Source organism: Oncorhynchus clarkii, chromosome 33 (genome assembly GCF_045791955.1).
Source record: "Oncorhynchus clarkii lewisi isolate Uvic-CL-2024 chromosome 33, UVic_Ocla_1.0, whole genome shotgun sequence".
NCBI classification, from domain to species: domain Eukaryota; kingdom Metazoa; phylum Chordata; class Actinopteri; order Salmoniformes; family Salmonidae; genus Oncorhynchus; species Oncorhynchus clarkii.
The window spans coordinates 10302098-10321919 of NC_092179.1; the positions used below are offsets into that span (position 1 = coordinate 10302098).

Genomic DNA, 19822 nt, shown 5'->3' on the forward strand with positions numbered 1-19822 from the left:
TATCACGGTATCTCTGTGCATTCAAATTGTCATCCATAAAATGTAATTGTGTTCATTGTCCGGAGCTTATAACTACCCGTACCAGAACCTCACCACCATGGGGCACTCTGTTCACAACGCTGACATCGGCAAACCGCTCACCCACAAGATGCCAAACATGCTGTCTGCCATTTGCCCGGTACAGTTGAAACCGGGATTCATCTGTGAAGAGCACACTTCTTCAGCTTGCCAGTGGCTATTGAAGGTGAGCATTTTCCCACTGAATTTGGTTACGATGCCGAACTGCAGAGAGGTCAAGGCCCTGGTGAGGACGACGACCACGCAGATGAGCTTCCCTGAAACGGTTTCTGAGAGTTTGTGCAGAAATTCTTCGGTGACGTAAACTCAGTTTCATCAGCTATCCGGACGGCTGGTCCCAGACGATCCTGCAGGTGAAGAAGCCGGATGTGGAGGTCCTGGGCTGGCGTGGTTACACGTGGTCTGTGGTTATTAGGCCGGTTGGATGTACTGCCAAATTCTCCAAAATTACGTTGGAGATGGCTGAACATTAAATTCTCTGGCAATAGCTCTGGTGGGCATTTCTGCAGTCAGCATTTCACTTGCACGCTCCCTCAAAACTTGAGACATCTGTGGCATTGTGATGTGTAACAAAACTGCACGTTTTAGAGATGTATTTTATTGTCCCCAGCACAAGGTGCACCTGTGTAATGACCATGCTGTTTAATCAGCTTCTTGATATGCCACACCTGTCAGACGGATGGAATATCTTGGCAAAGGAGAAACTCTCATTAACAAGGACAAAAGGACAAAACTAAATGTGTGTAAACATTAGAGATATTTTATTTTGGGTCATGAAACATGGGGCCAACACTTTAGATGCTGCGTTTATATTTGTGTTGAGTGTACTAAAGACTAGTCTATATTTTACCCCCTAATCACATGCTTTAGGCTTTATCTTAGTCTTTTTCTTATTTTTTAAAATAGGAATATTGATGGCAATGCAATGGTTGTTTTTCTTGCTTGACCACATCTCTTCCTCACATTTCACACAAATATAAAAATCTTAGTATCAATACCATATTAGAATTTAACCTTTTGACTTCATGCGTGTATCACTAAATGCATAATTTCAGTTTTTCCTTGGAGTGCATTTGGGGCTGGGGCTGGGGCTGGAGAAATTCATAGACAGAGCTCTATGAATGCAAGGACTGAGCATCCAGAAAATCAAAGTGATAGTTTTAACCATATTTGGGGCAATATAGTGTTTACAAACAATGTAAGAACAAGCTTATATTTTGGGTTCTGATGCGGTAAGACAATTTAACTAAGCTCACGAGGCATTTAAGTTATATTATTCAATAGTTCGATGGGTATATGTATTTTTAAGTTTTAAAAAATCGTAACATTTGCAATTGCCCCTTTTAGCGTTTGATTGCCAGCTGAACGGTGTGGTAATGTCTCCCTCTAGTGCTTGTTACACATAATGCTTGAGGTGAAGCAAACGTTTTTGATTAAGTTTCAGAAACAAATTGATAAGATGCAAATGTTGAATTCAAGGTGAATGGGGGGGAGGGGGGGGGCAGCAATGATTATTCCATTTGTGAAAATGTTATTAAACTATTTTGGTTCAGGATTCTGTTTGGCAAAGAACGTATTCGTATGCTGGAAACATTTAAAATCAATTTGCAGGTTTATATGAAGCGACTCATCTGTGCCGTTGTAAAAATCATTAATAAAGAGAGTGAGGGTGGCACCGGGTGGCGCTGTTGTCCAGGATGTTCAGCTATATAGAATTCCAGGCGTAAGCAATCGATCACCAATATGGGCTGGCTGCTGTACCATTCGTAGTCTCTGCACTTTGCGCTGCACTTGAGGTTGGACTAGAAAACCGTCTGCAATTGCAACAAAGTATCTAAAGGTATATTTTGCAACAAAGAGGACGATGGCAACATCCGTGAAATTGAACACCGGTGCAGACATGCCGATTCTTGGTCTCGGGACGTGGAAGGTTTGTTCTAAATTTAGAAATGATCCCCTTTACTTGTATTTTGCCAAGAAAGCTAGCTATACTGCTAGCTAGCTAGCTAGGTCCAACTTTTTGAGTTCTTTGGTCTTTGAGCTAGTTAGCAACTTTGGAAATTACAGAATGGTATGCATTTATGACATATGAATACGTAGCTTTCTCTCTTCCGTTATGGAACTGTAATATATTGTCAACGTTACTTTTCTCTATTTAGAAAGCCCTCGACAATAAAATAACCAGGAGCCAGCTGCAATTCCATAAAATGAGCACTGAGATTTGTTCGATTTTAGATTTTTTTTTATATAGCCTGCCCTACTTACTGTATTGTCAAAATATTAGCTAGTCAAGATATGTGAACTCGTACGTTTTTAGGAACAGGCAATAGACCCCATAGTTTCTGTTACAATAAAGCTTTGTTTAGCCTTGGTCTTGTGATTTGTCGTTGAAAGGCTGCACCCATTTCCTCATAGCTGTATCATTAAAAGTCACAAATCCCCTTTGTGCAATATCTTGTGATCAAGTCTGTATACATTTGAATCCACAAGTGACATTTGCAGGTTACTGCATTTTATATATATATATATATATATATATATATATATATAAATGCAGTATTTTATTGGACCATCCTCCAGTCCCTCTTTGGAGGACAACATTTTGTTTTTACTGCTTTTTTTGTACAATGTACAATTTACGTACATGAACTTTTTTTACACAGTAGTTACATAACTATATTTTGCTATTTGACACATTACATCTGGATACATAGTACTTAAACACATCCGATAGAGATATTACATATATATATACCCACCCACCCAGCCCTTGGCTTTTTCCACATTTTGTTACATTACAACCTTATTCTAAAATGGATACGTTTTTTTCCCCCCTTAATAATCTACACACAATACCACATAATGACAAAGCAAAAACAGTTTAGACATTTTTGCTCATTTATATTTCAAAAATGAAATATCACATTTATATAAGTATTCAGACCCTTTACTCCATACTTTGTTGAACCACCTTTGGCAGCAATTACAGCCTTGTCTTCTCGGGTATGACGCTATAAGCTCGGCACACCTGTATTTGGGGAGTTTCTGACTCTTCTCTGCAGATCCTCTCAAGCTCTGTCAGGTTGGATGGGGAGCATCGCTGCACAGCTATTTTCAGTTCTCTCCCGAGATGTTTGATTGGGTTTAAGTCTGGGCTCTGGCTGGGCCACTCAAGAATATTCAGAGACTTGTCCCGAAGCCACTCCTGCGTTGTCTTGGCTGTGTGCTTCAGGTCGTTGTTCTGTTGGAAGATGAACCTTTGCCCTAGTCTGAGGTCCTGAGTGCTCTGGAGAAGATTTTCATCAAGGATCTCTCTGTACTTTGCTCCGTTCATCTTTCCCTCAATCCTGACTAGTCTCTCAATCCCTGCCACTGAAAAACATTCCCACAGCATGATGCTGCCACCCCCATGCTTCACTCTAAGGATGGTGCCAGGTTCTCTCCAGACGTGACGCTTGGCATTCAGCTTTTCATTAGACCAGAGAATCTTGTTTCTCATCTTGTTTCCTTTTGGCAAACTCCAAGCAGGCTGCCACGAGCCTTTTACTGAGGAGTGGCTTCCATCTGGCCACTCTACCATAAAGGCCTGATTGGTGGAGTGCTGCAGAGATGGTTGTTCTTCTGGAAGGTTCTCCTATCGCCACAGAGGAACTCAAGAGCTCCGTCAGAGTGACCATCGGGTTCTTGGTCACCTCCGTGACCAAGGTCCTTCTCTCCCGATTGCTCAGTTTGGCTGGGCAGCGAGCTCTAGGAAGAGTCTTGGTGGATCCAAACTTCTTCCATTTAAGAATGATGAAGGCTGCTGTGCTCTTTGTGACCTTCAATGGTACATACATGTTTTGGTACCTTTCCCCCAGATCTGTGCCTTGACAAAATCCTGTCTCGGAGCTTTATGGACAATTCCTTCAACCTCATGGCTTGATTTTTGCTCTGACATGCACTGTCAACAGTGTGACCTTATATAGACAGATGTGTGCCTTTCCAAATCATGTCCAATCAATTTAAATTTACCACAGGTGGACTCCAATCAAGTTGTAGAAACATCTCAAGGATGGCCAATGGAAACAGGATACACCGGAGCTCAATTTCGAGTCTCATAGCAAATGGTCTGAATACTTATGTAAATAAGGTATTTCTGTTTTAGTTTTTTTTTAAATACATTTTCAAAAATGTCAAAAAACCTGTTTTAGCTTTGTCATTATGAGGTATTGTGTGTAGACGTTTTTATTTAATCAACTTTAGAGTAAGGCTGTAACATAACAAAATGTGGAAAAAGTCAAGGGGTCTGAATACTTTCTGAATGCACTGTATATAGTATTTTCAGTCACAACATTTATAGATCATGGTATTTTGAACCCACCCCTCAGCTGCTCTCAGCCCATTCCACCTACTGTATCTCTGTAAACCACCCTCTTATGATTCGTCAGCCCGGAGGTGACATTGAGATCCTACTATTACAATGGGAGGCTTACTGGATATCCTACTATTACAATGGGAGGCTTACTGGATATCCTATCTAAAAACATTGACCCCTAGTGGTCTGAATATTGACTTTGATCTCAGGCCTTTCTTATAAACAATCATTTATTTTATGAACAAGTGTTATATATTTTACTGCTTATTAGCATAAACCTAATATGTTCCCCCTGTTGATGATGCTTATTATGCATTAAGGTTGAACCAAAAGATTATATGTAACAAATATAAAATGAAATACGAAACAACTAAATGTGAAATTGAATTATAATATAATAATAATGTATGTTGATGCAAATATTATGTACAATATTCAATTATGTTTCTATATGATAACAATAGCCTAATTTAATTGTGCCAAAAACTATTGTTTGTTTTTTTAACAGTTTCACTAATTCATTCTAGTAAATGTCATCATTATGACACACCCCTCACTATTGTCATTAGTTGCACTAATTGCACTGTTTGTCTCCATAACCTGGTTCAAGTACTCATGACATTGCCCTGAAGAAGGCACGGTGATGCCGAAACGTTGGTAAATACCCAATAAATTACTGGGAGGTTATATGTGGAGTCTGAGACTCTATTTATTTTGATAGTTAATAGTTTATTTGCCTTTAGACAGCACCTCCACACAAACTACTTTTTTCTGGGTGTGTGCCAGCTAATGTTTTTTATGTTGAAAATTCTAAAATAATTTGCTGCGTTTTTCCATCCAGTTTTCTTTTTTTGTAATGCACTGAGTGTTCAAAACATTAAGAACACCTGCTCTGACTAGGTGAAAGCTATCATCCCTTCTTGATGTCACTTGTTAAATCCACTTCAATCAGTGCAGATGCAGGGGAGGAGATAAGTTAAAGGATTTTTAAGCCTTGAAACATGTCTTGTGTATGTCTGCCATTCAGAGGGTGAATGGCCAAGACAAAATATTTAAGTGCCTTTTGAATGGGGCATGGTAGTCAGTGCCAGGCACACCGGCTTGTGTCAAGAACTACAATGCTGCTGGGTTTTTCACGCTCAACAGTTTCCCGTGTCTATCAAGAATGGTCCACCATTCAAAGGACATTCAGGCAACTTGACACAGCTGTGGGGAACATTCAAGTCAACATGGGCCAGCATCCCTGTGGAACGCTTTCGACACAGAGTCAATTCCCGACGAATTGAGGCTGTCCTGAGGTGCAACTCTATTAGGAAGATGTTCTTAATGTTTAGTATACTCAGTTTATATTACACTTGATCGTTCTTGAGTACGTTTCTCCAGTTCTTTTTGTTTTTCTTCTATCTTATTCTGTGCCTCTGTTTTTAATTTTTTTGTGCTTTTAATTTTTTTGTGTCTCACCGCTGCAACTCCCCAATGAGCTCAGGAGGCGAAGGTCAAGTCATGTATCCTCCGAAACACGACCCACCAAACCGCGCTTCTTAACACCCTCCCGCTTAACCCGGAAGCCAGCCGCACCAATGTGTCAGAGGAAATACTGTTAAACTGACGACCAAAGTTGAGGAGTCGCTAGAGCGCGATGAGCGAAGTAACGCCCCGCCGTATCCGTAACGCACCTTCAGCGTCCTAAGCATGCCTTCAACTGCCGATTTGGCTACTGAAGATCTTGATAATGTTGTAGTTGAATCATTTGAAAGAATGAATCATTCTGTTTCCTGCTCCCTCCTCTGTACCAGTCCCCTCCAGGTAAAGTAACTGATGCGGTGAAGGCGGCCATAGCTGCAGGCTATAGGCACATCGATGGGGCCTTCATCTACCAGAACGAGACCGAGGTGGGAGAGGGCGTTCATGCCATGGTCAAGGAGGGGGTGGTGAAGAGAGAGGAACTGTTCGTGGTCAGCAAGGTGAGATTCACTGTCTTCAGTACAGTTATCTGGTCTCAAATTTGTACCACTGGCATTGCAGTGAGAAGTTGAACCACTCTTTTAATATGCTATTTAAAATAACGAACTTGATATCAAGGCTATATGATTGAGATGATCAAATCTTGGCTAGTGAATTTGTGGTTTAGATTGAATTGAGGAAATTGGGTGGTAGTTACGCAAGTCAAGCTTGTTCTCTTTGCAGCTGTGGTGCACATTCCATGGGAAGTCTATGGTGAAAGAAGGCTGTCAGAAGACTCTCAGTGATCTGAAACTGGACTACCTGGATCTTTATCTGATACACTGGCCCATGGGCTTCCAGGTGAGACTAATATCATTTTAACACTATCTCACTTATAGCTTTTTTTTGCTCCAGTAGGCGCCATTGTTTCATGGCGGGGGTGTTCAAATCAAATCCTGCAGGTGTGGAGTACTGCTGTTTTCTGTTCTACCTGTTAATGTCCAGGTCTTAATCAGTCCCCGATAAGAGCGGAAGAATGAAAATCAGCAGTAGAACTGGCTTCAAGGTCCAGATTTGAATTCCCCAGGTGTATGGTGCTGTAAGAGGAGTGTCTAATGACTTTTATAATTACTATCGTTGTTGCGCAGCCGGGAGAGGACCTCTTCCCTACGGACAGCAATGGAAATAATATCGACGATGGCTCCAAATTCCTGGAGACATGGGAGGTGAGTCAGTGCGAGAGGACGCGTCCTCGAAGACACTATAGGACACTGTACAGTTCTCTTCAATTGAACATCACTTCAACTGGGTTATATTCATTAGACACCAAACGGACTGAAACAGGGACTACCTGGTCCAATAAGAAATGCTCAATTTTGTTTTCCGTTGTGTGCCCTAATGAATACAACCCTGAGTTTATTGTAATCTTATCACACAATGGGGATGCCATGCTGTCCTGTATACTAGGCTATGGAGGAGCTGGTGGATGCTGGACTGGTCAAGGCTATCGGTGTCTCCAACTTTAACAAAGACCAGATTGAATCCATCCTGAACAAGCCAGGCCTCAAGTATAAACCTGCCAACAACCAGGTACTGACTTTCCTTCATTACTGAATGAGTGTTTACTGATGGCGATAGTCACTCAAAAAGCTTGCATGCCTGGGGTCAGCACAATACATTGTGAAGCACACAATGCTGATCCTATATTCTTATGTGACGTTAATTGTATCTTGTATCCCTCAACCTTCTTCTAAATTAGACTTTTCAGGACACTGATCATCCAACGCTCGTTTTAAACCCTCCCTCAAAGGACAGAGGCCTCATTGTCAATATCCCTGCCCCATTGTCTTATTCACAGTGACCGCTCGGTCAGATAAAGGCCTGTTTAGTGCCTTTTATAGTCAGCCTCTTTCCCTGAGGCAAGGCAGCGATGCTTTGGTGACCTTCTATTCCTGCTGTTTTCCAGGCACATCCATCCCAATAGATATGTACCCGTTAATCAGGATGTCTATCTGGTTATTTGAGTGGACAGACCCCCTTGTGCTTTCTACTGTCACCACACTGAACAGCTTCCCGAATAAACAGCTAATCTTTATTGGGCTTATTTGACCGTAATACACAAAGGGTCTTAATTAAAGTAAATGTGTTTTTATTTGTAATCCACCATATAATTTAATTCTGTATCTTTCTCAAGATAAAATACCACCACTAATTCTCTTATAATACAGTACATCCCGTGTGTTGTAATAAGAACTGTAGGTGAAGTTGAATAACCTCACATTCTTTCTACTGCCAGATTGAATGCCACCCCTATCTGAACCAGGAGAAGTTGATCAACTACTGTCACTCTAAGGGCATCTCCGTGACAGCCTACAGCCCCCTGGGTTCCCCAGACAGACCATGGTGAGGGCGTATACTTCAACTAATAATACCTGAGAGATGTACACTGAGTGTACAAAACATTAAGAACACCTGCCCTTTCCATGACAGACTGACCAGGTGAAAGCTATGATCCCTTATTGATGTCACTTGTTAAATCCAATATTTCAACTGTTCCTAATGTTTGGTATAGTCCGTGTACATTCACCTTGTACATGAATTCTGAACATACACAGCCATTCACAGTTGTCCCTGTGAAAAGATTATAACACTGTGTCAATAACAGGGCCAAACCAGAGGACCCTTCCCTACTGGAGGATCCCAACATCAAGGCCATCGCTGAGAAGCATAAGAAGACCTCTGCCCAGGTACTGTACTCCCTTTTCACACTATCGAGCCGACCCGAACTGATGTTTTCTTTAACCTGGGATCACATTTACATGTCCGCTTTCCTCTCTCCGTCATCCTCACTTCAGGTCCTGATCCGCTTCCATATCCAACGGAACACGATTGTGATTCCCAAGTCTATCACCCCCACACGTATCCAGGAGAATTTCCAGGTATTATCTCCTGTAAATTCTCCATTACTTGAAGAGGTGTGTCATCTGATTTAGTTCACGTGTGTGGCTGTGGGGTAATTGTCTTTTTGAACCGCGCAGGTGTTTGACTTTGTGTTGAGCGACGAGGAAATGAAGACCATTCTGGGCTTCAACAGGAACTGGAGAGTCTGCCCAATGACAGGGTGAGGCCCTACGTGGTTTATTTTGACCAATGGGCTGTAGTTTACAGTATACACTCTGCAGAGGCTCAAACTGTTTAAATAAGTATTATGAAGTCAAATCATCATTTTAATGTGATGACAGCTATGTGTATTATGCTGTTACCTTCCTTTGAATTAAAATATACTTAGTGTTCAATTGATTCCTGTACATGTGTACAACTGTACTGTCTCTCTGAATGGTGTTTTGTTTTTCTTTGTCACCCAGGAGCATGAAGCACAAGGACTACCCCTTCAATGCTGAATTTTAAGGAAACGGTGGATTCACAAAGTTCCATCTCTGGTGCTGTGACTCGCTTGAGATGTCTGCCCTCTTTCTGTTCTCGTTTAGATTCATTCTTATTTCTCCCTTTAAGACAATGTGCAGAAATAGCCATCCTTGAGCTAGTTTCTTGCGAATACCCGTACATACTGTGATTTAGTATCTGTGTGTTGCAGTATTGTATTTCTCACGAGATATACACTCTGACCTATATAATTGCCTTCTTTCATAGCACAATGGTCATTATTTTTCAACAATCATGGAAACATAATTTGACATAGGATCGATATTAGTGAGGATAAAAAAAGCTTTTGGTTTCTGGTTTGATACTGTAGCAAATCCAAGGCGCCAGGCTTCCTAACGCGCACAATATGGTGTTTGTGGCTTCTCACATGACCCAGTTTGTTTGTTTCTCTTTGGTCACTCGCAATCTGTTTCATCAATTAGCATCTACATTTACAGGCCATATATAATCTTATGACTTTAAAGAATTGATGTTAACCATAGGAATGCATAGTTCAACCATAGGAGGTATGTCATACCTGGTCTTACTGAAGTAAGTTACAGAAATATCACATGGACATTGGTGTGTGTGATGTACAGTATTACATATCAACTGTGAGCTGTTTCCTCTGTTTCCTTTTTGTTTCAGAGATTTAAAAAATGTAGAATATAAATAGTATCGAAATAGCTTATCCTAATAGTACATTGACCTATGTTCATGAAGATATGTTGTTGAACACTCCTTCCCTCCAATGCCTAGTCATAGGAGCCTAGAATGAGTCATCCACACTCTTTGCCTTACAGGACGATAAAGCACTTCTACTCATTGATATAGTACTGTGTTCTTTATTATATCTGCAGATGAGGAAATATTCATAGATCAAGGTAGTCGGCAGTTTATATTTCAGGATTATAATCTTGTTTCAAATATGTAGAAATGCATAATATCTAAGGGCAGAACATCGAGGCATTCTGGAATGAGTCACATTTTACTGTGTATGTTGTCAATGTTAACACATTGTTTGAGATATCTCTCTAAAGACTGATTTTAATATAATTTCATATTTGAACGAGACGCACAGCATGTGTATCATGCTTTCAAAGGCACTTTCCAACATGCAAGTTAACTTACAACTATGCAACATGTTTAAACTTTGAACAAGTAAAGGCACTATTTGCCACTTATTACATTACACTGACACGTTCTGTTCACCTCCTGAACTGTTCTGTCTCATGAACAATGTCAACGTAGTGGTTGAATCTATATACAACTACTGTATGTCCCCAGTGTTTTTCACAGACAGGAAGACGGGCACTACAGTATAGGAATGTGGGTGTCAGGTCAGTGTCCGTTCTGTGTCTTTAGCTCCAGTTCCACGCTGAGTTTCAGTACTCTGCATGCAGAGGGAAGTCTTTGTGCTTGTTGCCCCTGCAGTGAGGAGGAGGAGGGTACGTCAGGGAAGAACAGGAGAAAGAGTTGAAGTCAGCATCTAGACACTCTGGAACTCTGTGGACTCACCATTCCATAGTGAATCCTCTCCAGTTCCTGTTGAAACCAAGGATGACTTTCATGTCTGCGGGACTTAACTTGAAGTCCAACACCTGTTTTCGAAGGCGACAAAATAACAATTTAGGAGTGTGAAGGAAACAGTGGCTCTGGGGTTATATCCCTGCCTTGAAACCAAGAGATTGTGGGTTCAAATCCCACAAGTTCTCTTTCTGCATGCAACTCTCAATGTGAAATATACAAAAAGAAAAGGTAACGGTGTCCGTGGCTCCCAGGTTAAATCCCTGCCTTGCATGTAGGTTCAAAACTCTGGCCTGTTTGTGTACGACTTTCAATATCATATACACTGAGTGTACAAAACATTAGGAGCACCTGCTCTTTCCATGACAGACTGACCAGGTCATCCCTTATTGATGCCACTTTGTCTTGCCCATATTTAAGTAGTCAACATGGGCCAGCATCCTTGTGGAACGCTTTCGAACACCTTGTAGAGTCCATGCCCCGCCGAATTGAGGCTGTTGTGAGGGGGGGTGCAACTCAAATTAGGGAGGTGTTCCTAATGTTTTGTACACTGTATACAAAGAGAAGGGTAACAAGTGTGAAGGGGTCTGTGGCTCTGGTGTAAGGATCTTTCCCCCCCCAAAGCACAAGGTTGTAAGTTTGAACTCTTGTGCTAGCTCTTGAGCATGGTTGGATACTGAGGACTCTGCTGGTCAGTGAGTCATGGCCACTTCAGGGAGTGGCTGCCACACATTTGATGCCTGGAGGGCACTGGCATTGGCTGGAATAGTGTGACAAGCGGACGGGCTAAACCACTCCTGGAAAAGGAGGGAACTTAGTTTTAAATTAAGACGTGCCTATATTTAAACAAAGTGCCCACTTTTTCCAGGAGGGGACACCAGGTATTTACCACCATGAGTTCTGACAGCCTTCCAACTATCCCAGAGTGAACGCAACTACATTCAGGAGCTGAGCCTGGGATCGAACCTACAATCCCGTACATCAGAGGTAAGATTCTTACCAGAGCCAACAGCTCTTCCACACTTAGAACACTGCCCTTTGTATATTTGACATTGAAACAGAGAAGAGAGGAAATTTAAACCAAGAACCTCTAGGTTGGGAGGCAGGGATTTAACCTCTGAGCAACCAACTCCTTCAGGATTCTGTGTAAGCACGCCCTTAGAATGCACTTAGTGGATTCCACATCTCTACCTAGGCAGTTAGGTTTGAATGGAAAAGACACTGCCAAAGTTCAATGAAGTAAAATATTTATTTTATTGAATCGCTTCCAGTCACAATTGTAATTGTCAAAAAATACCTGGAAATTTTCCTTGATCCGGGAGGGCGTAGCCGACTTGGGAATGACGATCACATTCCTCTGGATTTGAAAGCGGATAAGGACCTGTGGAGAGGACAACAACAGGGATTGGTCACTTGACTGACCCTAGACCAAGACTCCTTTTACCCAGCCAAAGAATGTAATGTTACCATGCGAGTGTTGGACCCAGACCCCGACGACGTGGTTTCAAAACAATGATTCTTACGTTAGAAGAGACGTGTCTTGGAAAATAGCAGCCAAAACCTTGACAACTGATTGTCCCCATTTTAATACCTAGCTGTTTTCTTTAAATGCTACATAAGGGACAATATCCAATTTCATACATAGGCTAATCATTGTTTATAAATCTATCAGCATATATAATTGTACTGTAAGGTTCTTTGAAGAGTGGTGTATATAAGCCAAGTTAACCTCAACTTGAATGGACTCTTGTTGAAAATTCAGAACTTCACAGGAGTAAGCATGGTTGAGAACACTGTTTGTTCTGCTCTTTGTATTCCCTATATCTAGGACCATGTGCTTGGTGCAGTCATGTGACATGCCTAGATTTGAACCTTTTCATCAAAGTGTCCTCTTTTCTTATTACGTCAGATGGTCCAGCACCATCATCAGACGATTTCTTTCATTTTTGTTGTAATTCAATATTTCTGGATACGGCTTAGAATACAGGATCAAATCTTGCTACAGTATGTCACTAAAGGCAGAATTAGGGGAAAGTGTTGACTCTCTCATACCTGTGCTGTGGTCTTATTGTGCTTAACAGCGATGGCCTTTATCTTTGGGTCCTCCAGCAGGGACGGCTCACCAGGTTTCGCCCTGTTGAAAATGTAATTTATTTCATGTTGACGTGAAGTCAAACACACGTCATTGTTTGTGGTGGGTGGGGCCTGAAAAAAAATCTAGGGAAAGAGTAGGGTCCGACACTGAACGCACTCATTAAACATTGTCTATAACAAATTCAACACAATGCATGTTTTGGATCATTTCAGAGTACAGGTTGAGTGTATTTTAATTCTAGAACCTTCTATTTGACCCAAAGTGACTGTATACATCAGGAATATCTTAGAAAAGTGTGATCTGTCTCACCATGGTCTGTCTGGCGAGCCCAGAGGGCTGTAGCCTGTCACTGAGATGCCTTTAGAGTGACAGTAGTTGATCAGCTTCTCCTGAGTCAGATAGGGGTGGCATTCAATCTGAAGGGACAAATACAAAGATGAGCCATTGGTAATACAGAGAGATGGGGCCATAATGCCTTGATACAAACTGTACGGACTTGTTTTGTCTGTCTTGATCACAACAGACTACAGTACCTGGTTGTTGGCAGGTTTATACTTGAGGCCTGGCTTGTTCAGGATGGATTCAATCTGGTCTTTGTTAAAGTTGGAGACACCGATAGCCTTGACCAGTCCAGCATCCACCAGCTCCTCCATAGCCTATACAATAGGTCAATATCTAGCTCAGTAACCTGTCAAATATCTTACGGTATAATGTTGTTCGCTGGTGTCCGGGGATGTTTTGTTTTGAAATACAGTATACCATTTTTGTCTTCCTTACCTCCCAAGTGTCCAGGAAGTTGCTGTCACCTGCGATTACTTGTCCGTCTTCACCAAAAGGAAATAGATTCTCTCCAGGCTGCATTGACAAACAGATCAGTCACAGGGACAATGGTCCTCTCGCTCTTAACCAGGGACAGTTTGAAAGCTGATAGTAATTTTATTGACACAGACACACACAGTACCTGAAAGCACATCGGGGAGTGTATTAGGTAGAGGTCCAGGTAGTCTAGTCTGAGGTCACTCAGAGTCTTCTGACAGGCTCCCTTCACCATAGACTTCTGATGGAGGGTACACCACAGCTATTTGGGAGAAACAGTTATATTAGACTGCTGCAAGTGCATGTTGAAATACAATTTAAATGACAATATTATCCTATGGACAAAATGAAGTGTCACGGTGACGTGTGGCAGTTGAGTAAGAGTACACCCAGAAGAAATGATAGTACTAGCATGACATTGGTGACTATACAGAGCATGCGCATGCACATGACATGCCTTCAGCCCGTATGGAGCTCTTTGTCTGCCTGGCGTCTAGTGGGAAATCATATGACCAAATCTACAAACATGACTAATGAGTCTTGTGATTCATGACACGTTTTCCACTTTTTGACACAGTGACCAAGTCGATAATCGTCCTCACCTTACTGACGATGAAAAGCTCCTCTCTCTTCACCACCCCCTGGCCAATCATGGTGTGAATGCCATCCCCCACCTCATCCTCATTCTGGTAATAGTAGGCTCCGTCTATCTGTCTGTAGCCTGCAGAGATGGCCGCTTTCACTGCCTCTGCTACCTTGCCCGCATCTGCCTGCACAGGGATTCAGAGGAATTACAGATTAGGGCCTAGATATTGTGTTCTATTGTGGTTACCTCACACTTGGCAAATGAGAAGACTGTCATTTATTTGAACATAAACATACCTGTAGCTGCCAAAGGAAAGAAACAGTTAACTGCCTACTGTTGATTCCATGAGTTTAGTTCAACAATGATCAATGGCATCCATGCAAGAGGACTAGAAGAAACACAATCACACGTTATCTTACCCTCCATGTCCCCAAGCCTACGATAGGCATGCTGGCCCCGGTGTTGAGAGTTACAGTTGGTGTGGGTGTCATCTTTAAAGATCTGCTGTGGTATCAATCCTAGGATCCTGGGTTGTGAGAGGAGAGGATCCCTGTATTCAGAGTGGAAGGAATAAGGAATCAGTATTCTCAGTGCAGCACACAAAGAGCTGAAACACAGATGTGAGGAGGGTTTATGTAGAGGGAGAGCGACTGTTTGTTTGGTTACGCCTGCAACCCTACATCTAAAGCAGCGAATGGGGACAGAAAATGGGCAGTGAAGGAGTAGCTGAATGAATCAGCATGTGTACGCGTGTACGTGCAAAAGAGGGTTTGCTTGTCACAATGACAAGGGAAACGTTTGTTTAAATAATTCAGGATGTGATGCAGGAGGCAATTCATGCTAATGTCGATTGAGTTGAAGAACATATGATATAAAAAGGTCAAGTATACAGCTTTTTGTTGGTGTTGATCAGTATTTGTAGGTTGTCTAGAGCCAAATCATCTTCCTTATACAAGGTAATAACCTGCTCACAAATAGGCAAGTTTTTAAATACAATATTGGAGTGATTTTTGACCTTGCAATCAATGATTGTGATAAAAAAGGACAAGTCAAGGGGATTTCAGCAGTCACAGACTCATGGTACAAAGCTGACTGTTGAAATCAGCATCCCGTGCATACAGTTTTGTATGCAGGTGTGACTAGCATAAAATGTAGCATAAAAACACAATAGATTAAACGCAACAGACCCAGAACCACAAACTCCATATTTTATGCAGATCTGCAACACAAGCCTCAAAAGCATAGCTAGGTTACTAAATGTGAACCTACAAGCTATCTAGGTTAGGCATACTGTTAGCAGTGTGGTTAGGTTTAAAGTCCAATTTTAAGAAGAGAAATTGTAGAAACGGGCAAGGTGTAAGACTTTGACAACTGCTGACGGGCCTGAAGAGCCTGTCTAGATGTCTCTGGAGCCACAAACTATCCAGCTAGCGTCTGCAGTCCACACATTGTTTCATGCACGTTTATCGAAACTTGAGAAAAGTGGAAATGTACAAACAAAGGATGAAAAGCTGAGGGCGGAGGATAAGTATTAGCGTTACTTTAAATGATTAGGTATGTACAATCCTGTTACTCTGGTTGTGTAAAATGCTTTTGTCACCTAACTCTGTATCTAAATCAACCACGGCTGTGCACATCTCGTGCTCTTGACCTCACCCCCTGTAAGTCTGAAACGTGCATGTTCGGAATGAGGTCTCTCTGTTCCGAACAAGTCTCTTCTTATCCTCTACTCTAAGGACAAACAATTCTTAGTGCGAGAACACATGGGGACTATGGGTTGGTTTGACACATTGAGACAGTTGTGGTGGATTAAGAAAATGTAACAAGGTCGGGCTATATAAGGCTCAGAATCAACTCAGAATCATTAGGCTTTCACTCTATCTACGTCTGTGTGTGTATAGTGACCAGCCCCCTTATCAATACATTTTTAATAAAGTTCATACCCTGATTGACCTTGTCTCTCCTCCTTATTGGTCATTTAAAATATCCACCACACACACATTTTTTTGCCAAGGTAGAGTGCATGATCAGTGAATATATTCAATGTACTCGCTACATTGTGGGGATCTCATTGTATGGTAATAACTGCATGTATATACGACTTGCATCCTTGGCACAAAATTATTCTATTCTACTCAATCCATAAGCTTCATTAATGTCATTCAGACTGTTTTGAGGTTGATACAATCGGCTATGAGAGCTGAGGTTCATAGCTAGGCTCTGAACTAGTATTTATACCAAACGTTTTAGGGTCCATTCACAGGTCGGCTACATAGCTAGCTACACATCCATAGGCATACAGACAATTTTTTATCCTCTGCGTAATAAGCAAGAAAAATAGCTAGCTAACTATGTAACTTCAGCTGCATTGCACGGCAAATATCAGCAAGGCAAGCTTACACAATTTTACATTAAATTTGCAGGAAATGCTTTGGCTAGCTAGATTCTTTACATCTACCGTTTCACAAGATGACAGTCTGGTTTGCTGGTTATTTCAGGAGTCCCTAAAACATGAACTTCTACGGGATCGGTGTCCCACCCGCGGGACGGTTGAGCTAACATATGCTAATCACATTAGCCTGAGGTTTCAGAGGGTGAATTGGCAAGACAAAAGATTTAAGTGCCTTTTGAATGGGGTAGGTGCCAGGCACACCGGCTTGTGTCAAGAACTACAATGCTGCTGGGTTTTTCACGCTCAACAGTTTCCCGTGTCTATCAAGAATGGTCCACCATTCAAAGGACATTCAGGCAACTTGACACAGCTGTGGGAAACATTCGAGTCAACATGGGCCAGCATCCCTGTGGAACGCTTTCGACACAGAGTCAATTCCCGACGAATTGAGGCTGTTCTGAGGTGCAACTCAATATTAGGAAGGAGTTCATAACATTTAGTATACTCAGTTTATATTATACTTGATCGTTATTGAGTAATCTTCTCCAGTTCTTTTTGTTTTTCTTCTAACTTACTCTGTGCCTCTATGGTAGTGTTTTTATTTACATTATTTGTTGTTATTTTTGTACTTTCCCCCTTTTTCTCCCCAATTTCAATCATGTCTCATCACTGCAACTCCCCAACGAGTTCAGGAGGCGAAGATCAAGTCATGCATTCTCCGAAACATGACCCACCAAACCGCGCTTCTTAACACCTTAATGCCCACTTAACCCAGAAGCCAGCCGCACCAATGTGTCAGAGGAAATACTGTTATTAAACTGACGACCAGAGTCAGCTTGCAGTCGCTTGGCCCGCCTCAAGGAGTCGCTAGAGTGCGATGAGCGAAATGAAGCAAAGTAAAGTAAAGTGGACAGACCCTCTTGTGCTTTCTATTGTCACCACACTGAACAACTTCCCAGGCTTCCCGAATAAACAGCAAAACTTTATTGGGTTTATTTGAACGTAATACACAAAGGGTCTTAATTAAAATAAATGTTTTTTAATTTGTAATCCACCATATAATTTAATTATTTCTCAAGATAAAATACCACCACTAATTCTCTTATAATACAGTACATCCCGTGTGTTGTAATAAGAACTGTAGGTGAAGTTGAATAACCTCACATTCTTTCTACTGCCAGATTGAATGCCACCCCTATCTGAACCAGGAGAAGTTGATCAACTACTGTCACTCTAAGGGCATCTCCGTGACAGCCTACAGCCCCCTGGGTTCCCCAGACAGACCATGGTGAGGGCGTATACTTCAACTAATAATACCTGAGAGATGTACACTGAGTGTACAAAACATTAAGAACACCTGCCCTTTCCATGACAGACTGACCAGGTGAAAGCTATGATCCCTTATTGATGTCACTTGTTAAATCTAATATTTCAACTCAATATTAGGAATGTGTTCCTAATGTTTGGTATAGTCCGTGTACATTCACCTTGTACATGAATTCTGAACATACACAGCCATTTACAGTTGTCCCTGTGAAAAGATTATAACACTGTGTCAATAACAGGGCCAAACCAGAGGACCCTTCCCTACTGGAGGATCCCAACATCAAGGCCATCGCTGAGAAGCACAAGAAGACCTCTGCCCAGGTACTGTACTCCCTTTTCACACTATCGAGCCAACCCGAACCATACTGATGTTTTCTTTAACCTGGGATCCCATTTACATGTCCACTTTCCTCTCTCTGTTATCCTCACTTCAGGTCCTGATCCGCTTCCATATCCAACGGAACACGATTGTGATTCCCAAGTCTATCACCCCCACACGTATCCAGGAGAATTTCCAGGTATTATCTCCCATAATTCTCCATTATTTGAAGAGGTGTGTCATCTGATTTAGTTCCTGTGTGTGGCTGTGGGGTAATTGTCTTTTTGAACCATGCAGGTGTTTGACTTTGTGTTGAGCGACGAGGAAATGAAGACCATTCTGGGCCTCAACAGGAACTGGAGAGTCTGCCCAATGACAGGGTGAGGCCCTGTACATGTGTACAACTGTACTGTCTCTCTGAATGGTGTTTTGTTTTTCTTTGTCACCCAGGAGCATGAAGCACAAGGACTACCCCTTCAATGCTGAATTTTAAGGAAACGGTGGATTCACAAAGTTCCATCTCTGGTGCTGTGACTCGCTTGAGATGTCTGCCCTCTTTCTGTTCTCGTTTAGATTCATTCTTATTTCTCCCTTTAAGACAATGTGCAGAAATAGCCATCCTTGAGCTAGTTTCTTGCGAATACCCGTACATACTGTGATTTAGTATCTGTGTGTTGCAGTATTGTATTTCTCACGAGATATACACTCTGACCTATATAATTGCCTTCTTTCATAGCACAATGGTCATTATTTTTCAACAATCATGGAAACATAATTTGACATAGGATCGATATTAGTGAGGATAAAAAAAGCTTTTGGTTTCTGGTTTGATACTGTAGCAAATCCAAGGCGCCAGGCTTCCTAACACGCACAATATGGTGTTTGTGGCTTCTCACATGACCCAGTTTGTTTGTTTCTCTTTGGTCACTCGCAATCTGTTTCATCAATTAGCATCTACATTTACAGGCCATATATAATCTTATGACTTTAAAGAATTGATGTTAACCATAGGAATGCATAGTTCAACCATAGGAGGTATGTCATACCTGGTCTTACTGAAGTAAGTTACAGAAATATCACATGGACATTGGTGTGTGTGATGTACAGTATTACATATCAACTGTGAGCTGTTTCCTCTGTTTCCTTTTTGTTTCAGAGATTTAAAAAATGTAGAATATAAATAGTATCGAAATAGCTTATCCTAATAGTACATTGACCTATGTTCATGAAGATATGTTGTTGAACACTCCTTCCCTCCAATGCCTAGTCATAGGAGCCTAGAATGAGTCATCCACACTCTTTGCCTTACAGGACGATAAAGCACTTCTACTCATTGATATAGTACTGTGTTCTTTATTATATCTGCAGATGAGGAAATATTCATAGATCAAGGTAGTCGGCAGTTTATATTTCAGGATTATAATCTTGTTTCAAATATGTAGAAATGCATAATATCTAAGGGC

General features: G+C 41.6%; 1 protein-coding gene across 1 annotated transcript; it reads left to right on the top strand.

Annotated features, from left to right (window-relative positions):
- Positions 1-1816: 1816 nt before the first annotated feature.
- Positions 1817-19693, top strand: LOC139392562 (aldo-keto reductase family 1 member B1-like). The gene is made up of 17 exons (XM_071140606.1): positions 1817-2008; positions 6229-6396; positions 6620-6736; positions 7024-7101; positions 7343-7465; positions 8172-8278; positions 8541-8622; positions 8731-8814; positions 8914-8996; positions 9241-9271; positions 9947-9959; positions 11724-11812; positions 17896-18002; positions 18280-18361; positions 18475-18558; positions 18657-18739; positions 18810-19693. Exons 1-17 carry the CDS (start codon positions 1943-1945, stop codon positions 18850-18852), a joined length of 1440 nt encoding a protein of 479 aa, XP_070996707.1. The 5' UTR covers positions 1817-1942; the 3' UTR covers positions 18853-19693.
- The last annotated feature ends 129 nt before the right edge of the window (positions 19694-19822 follow it).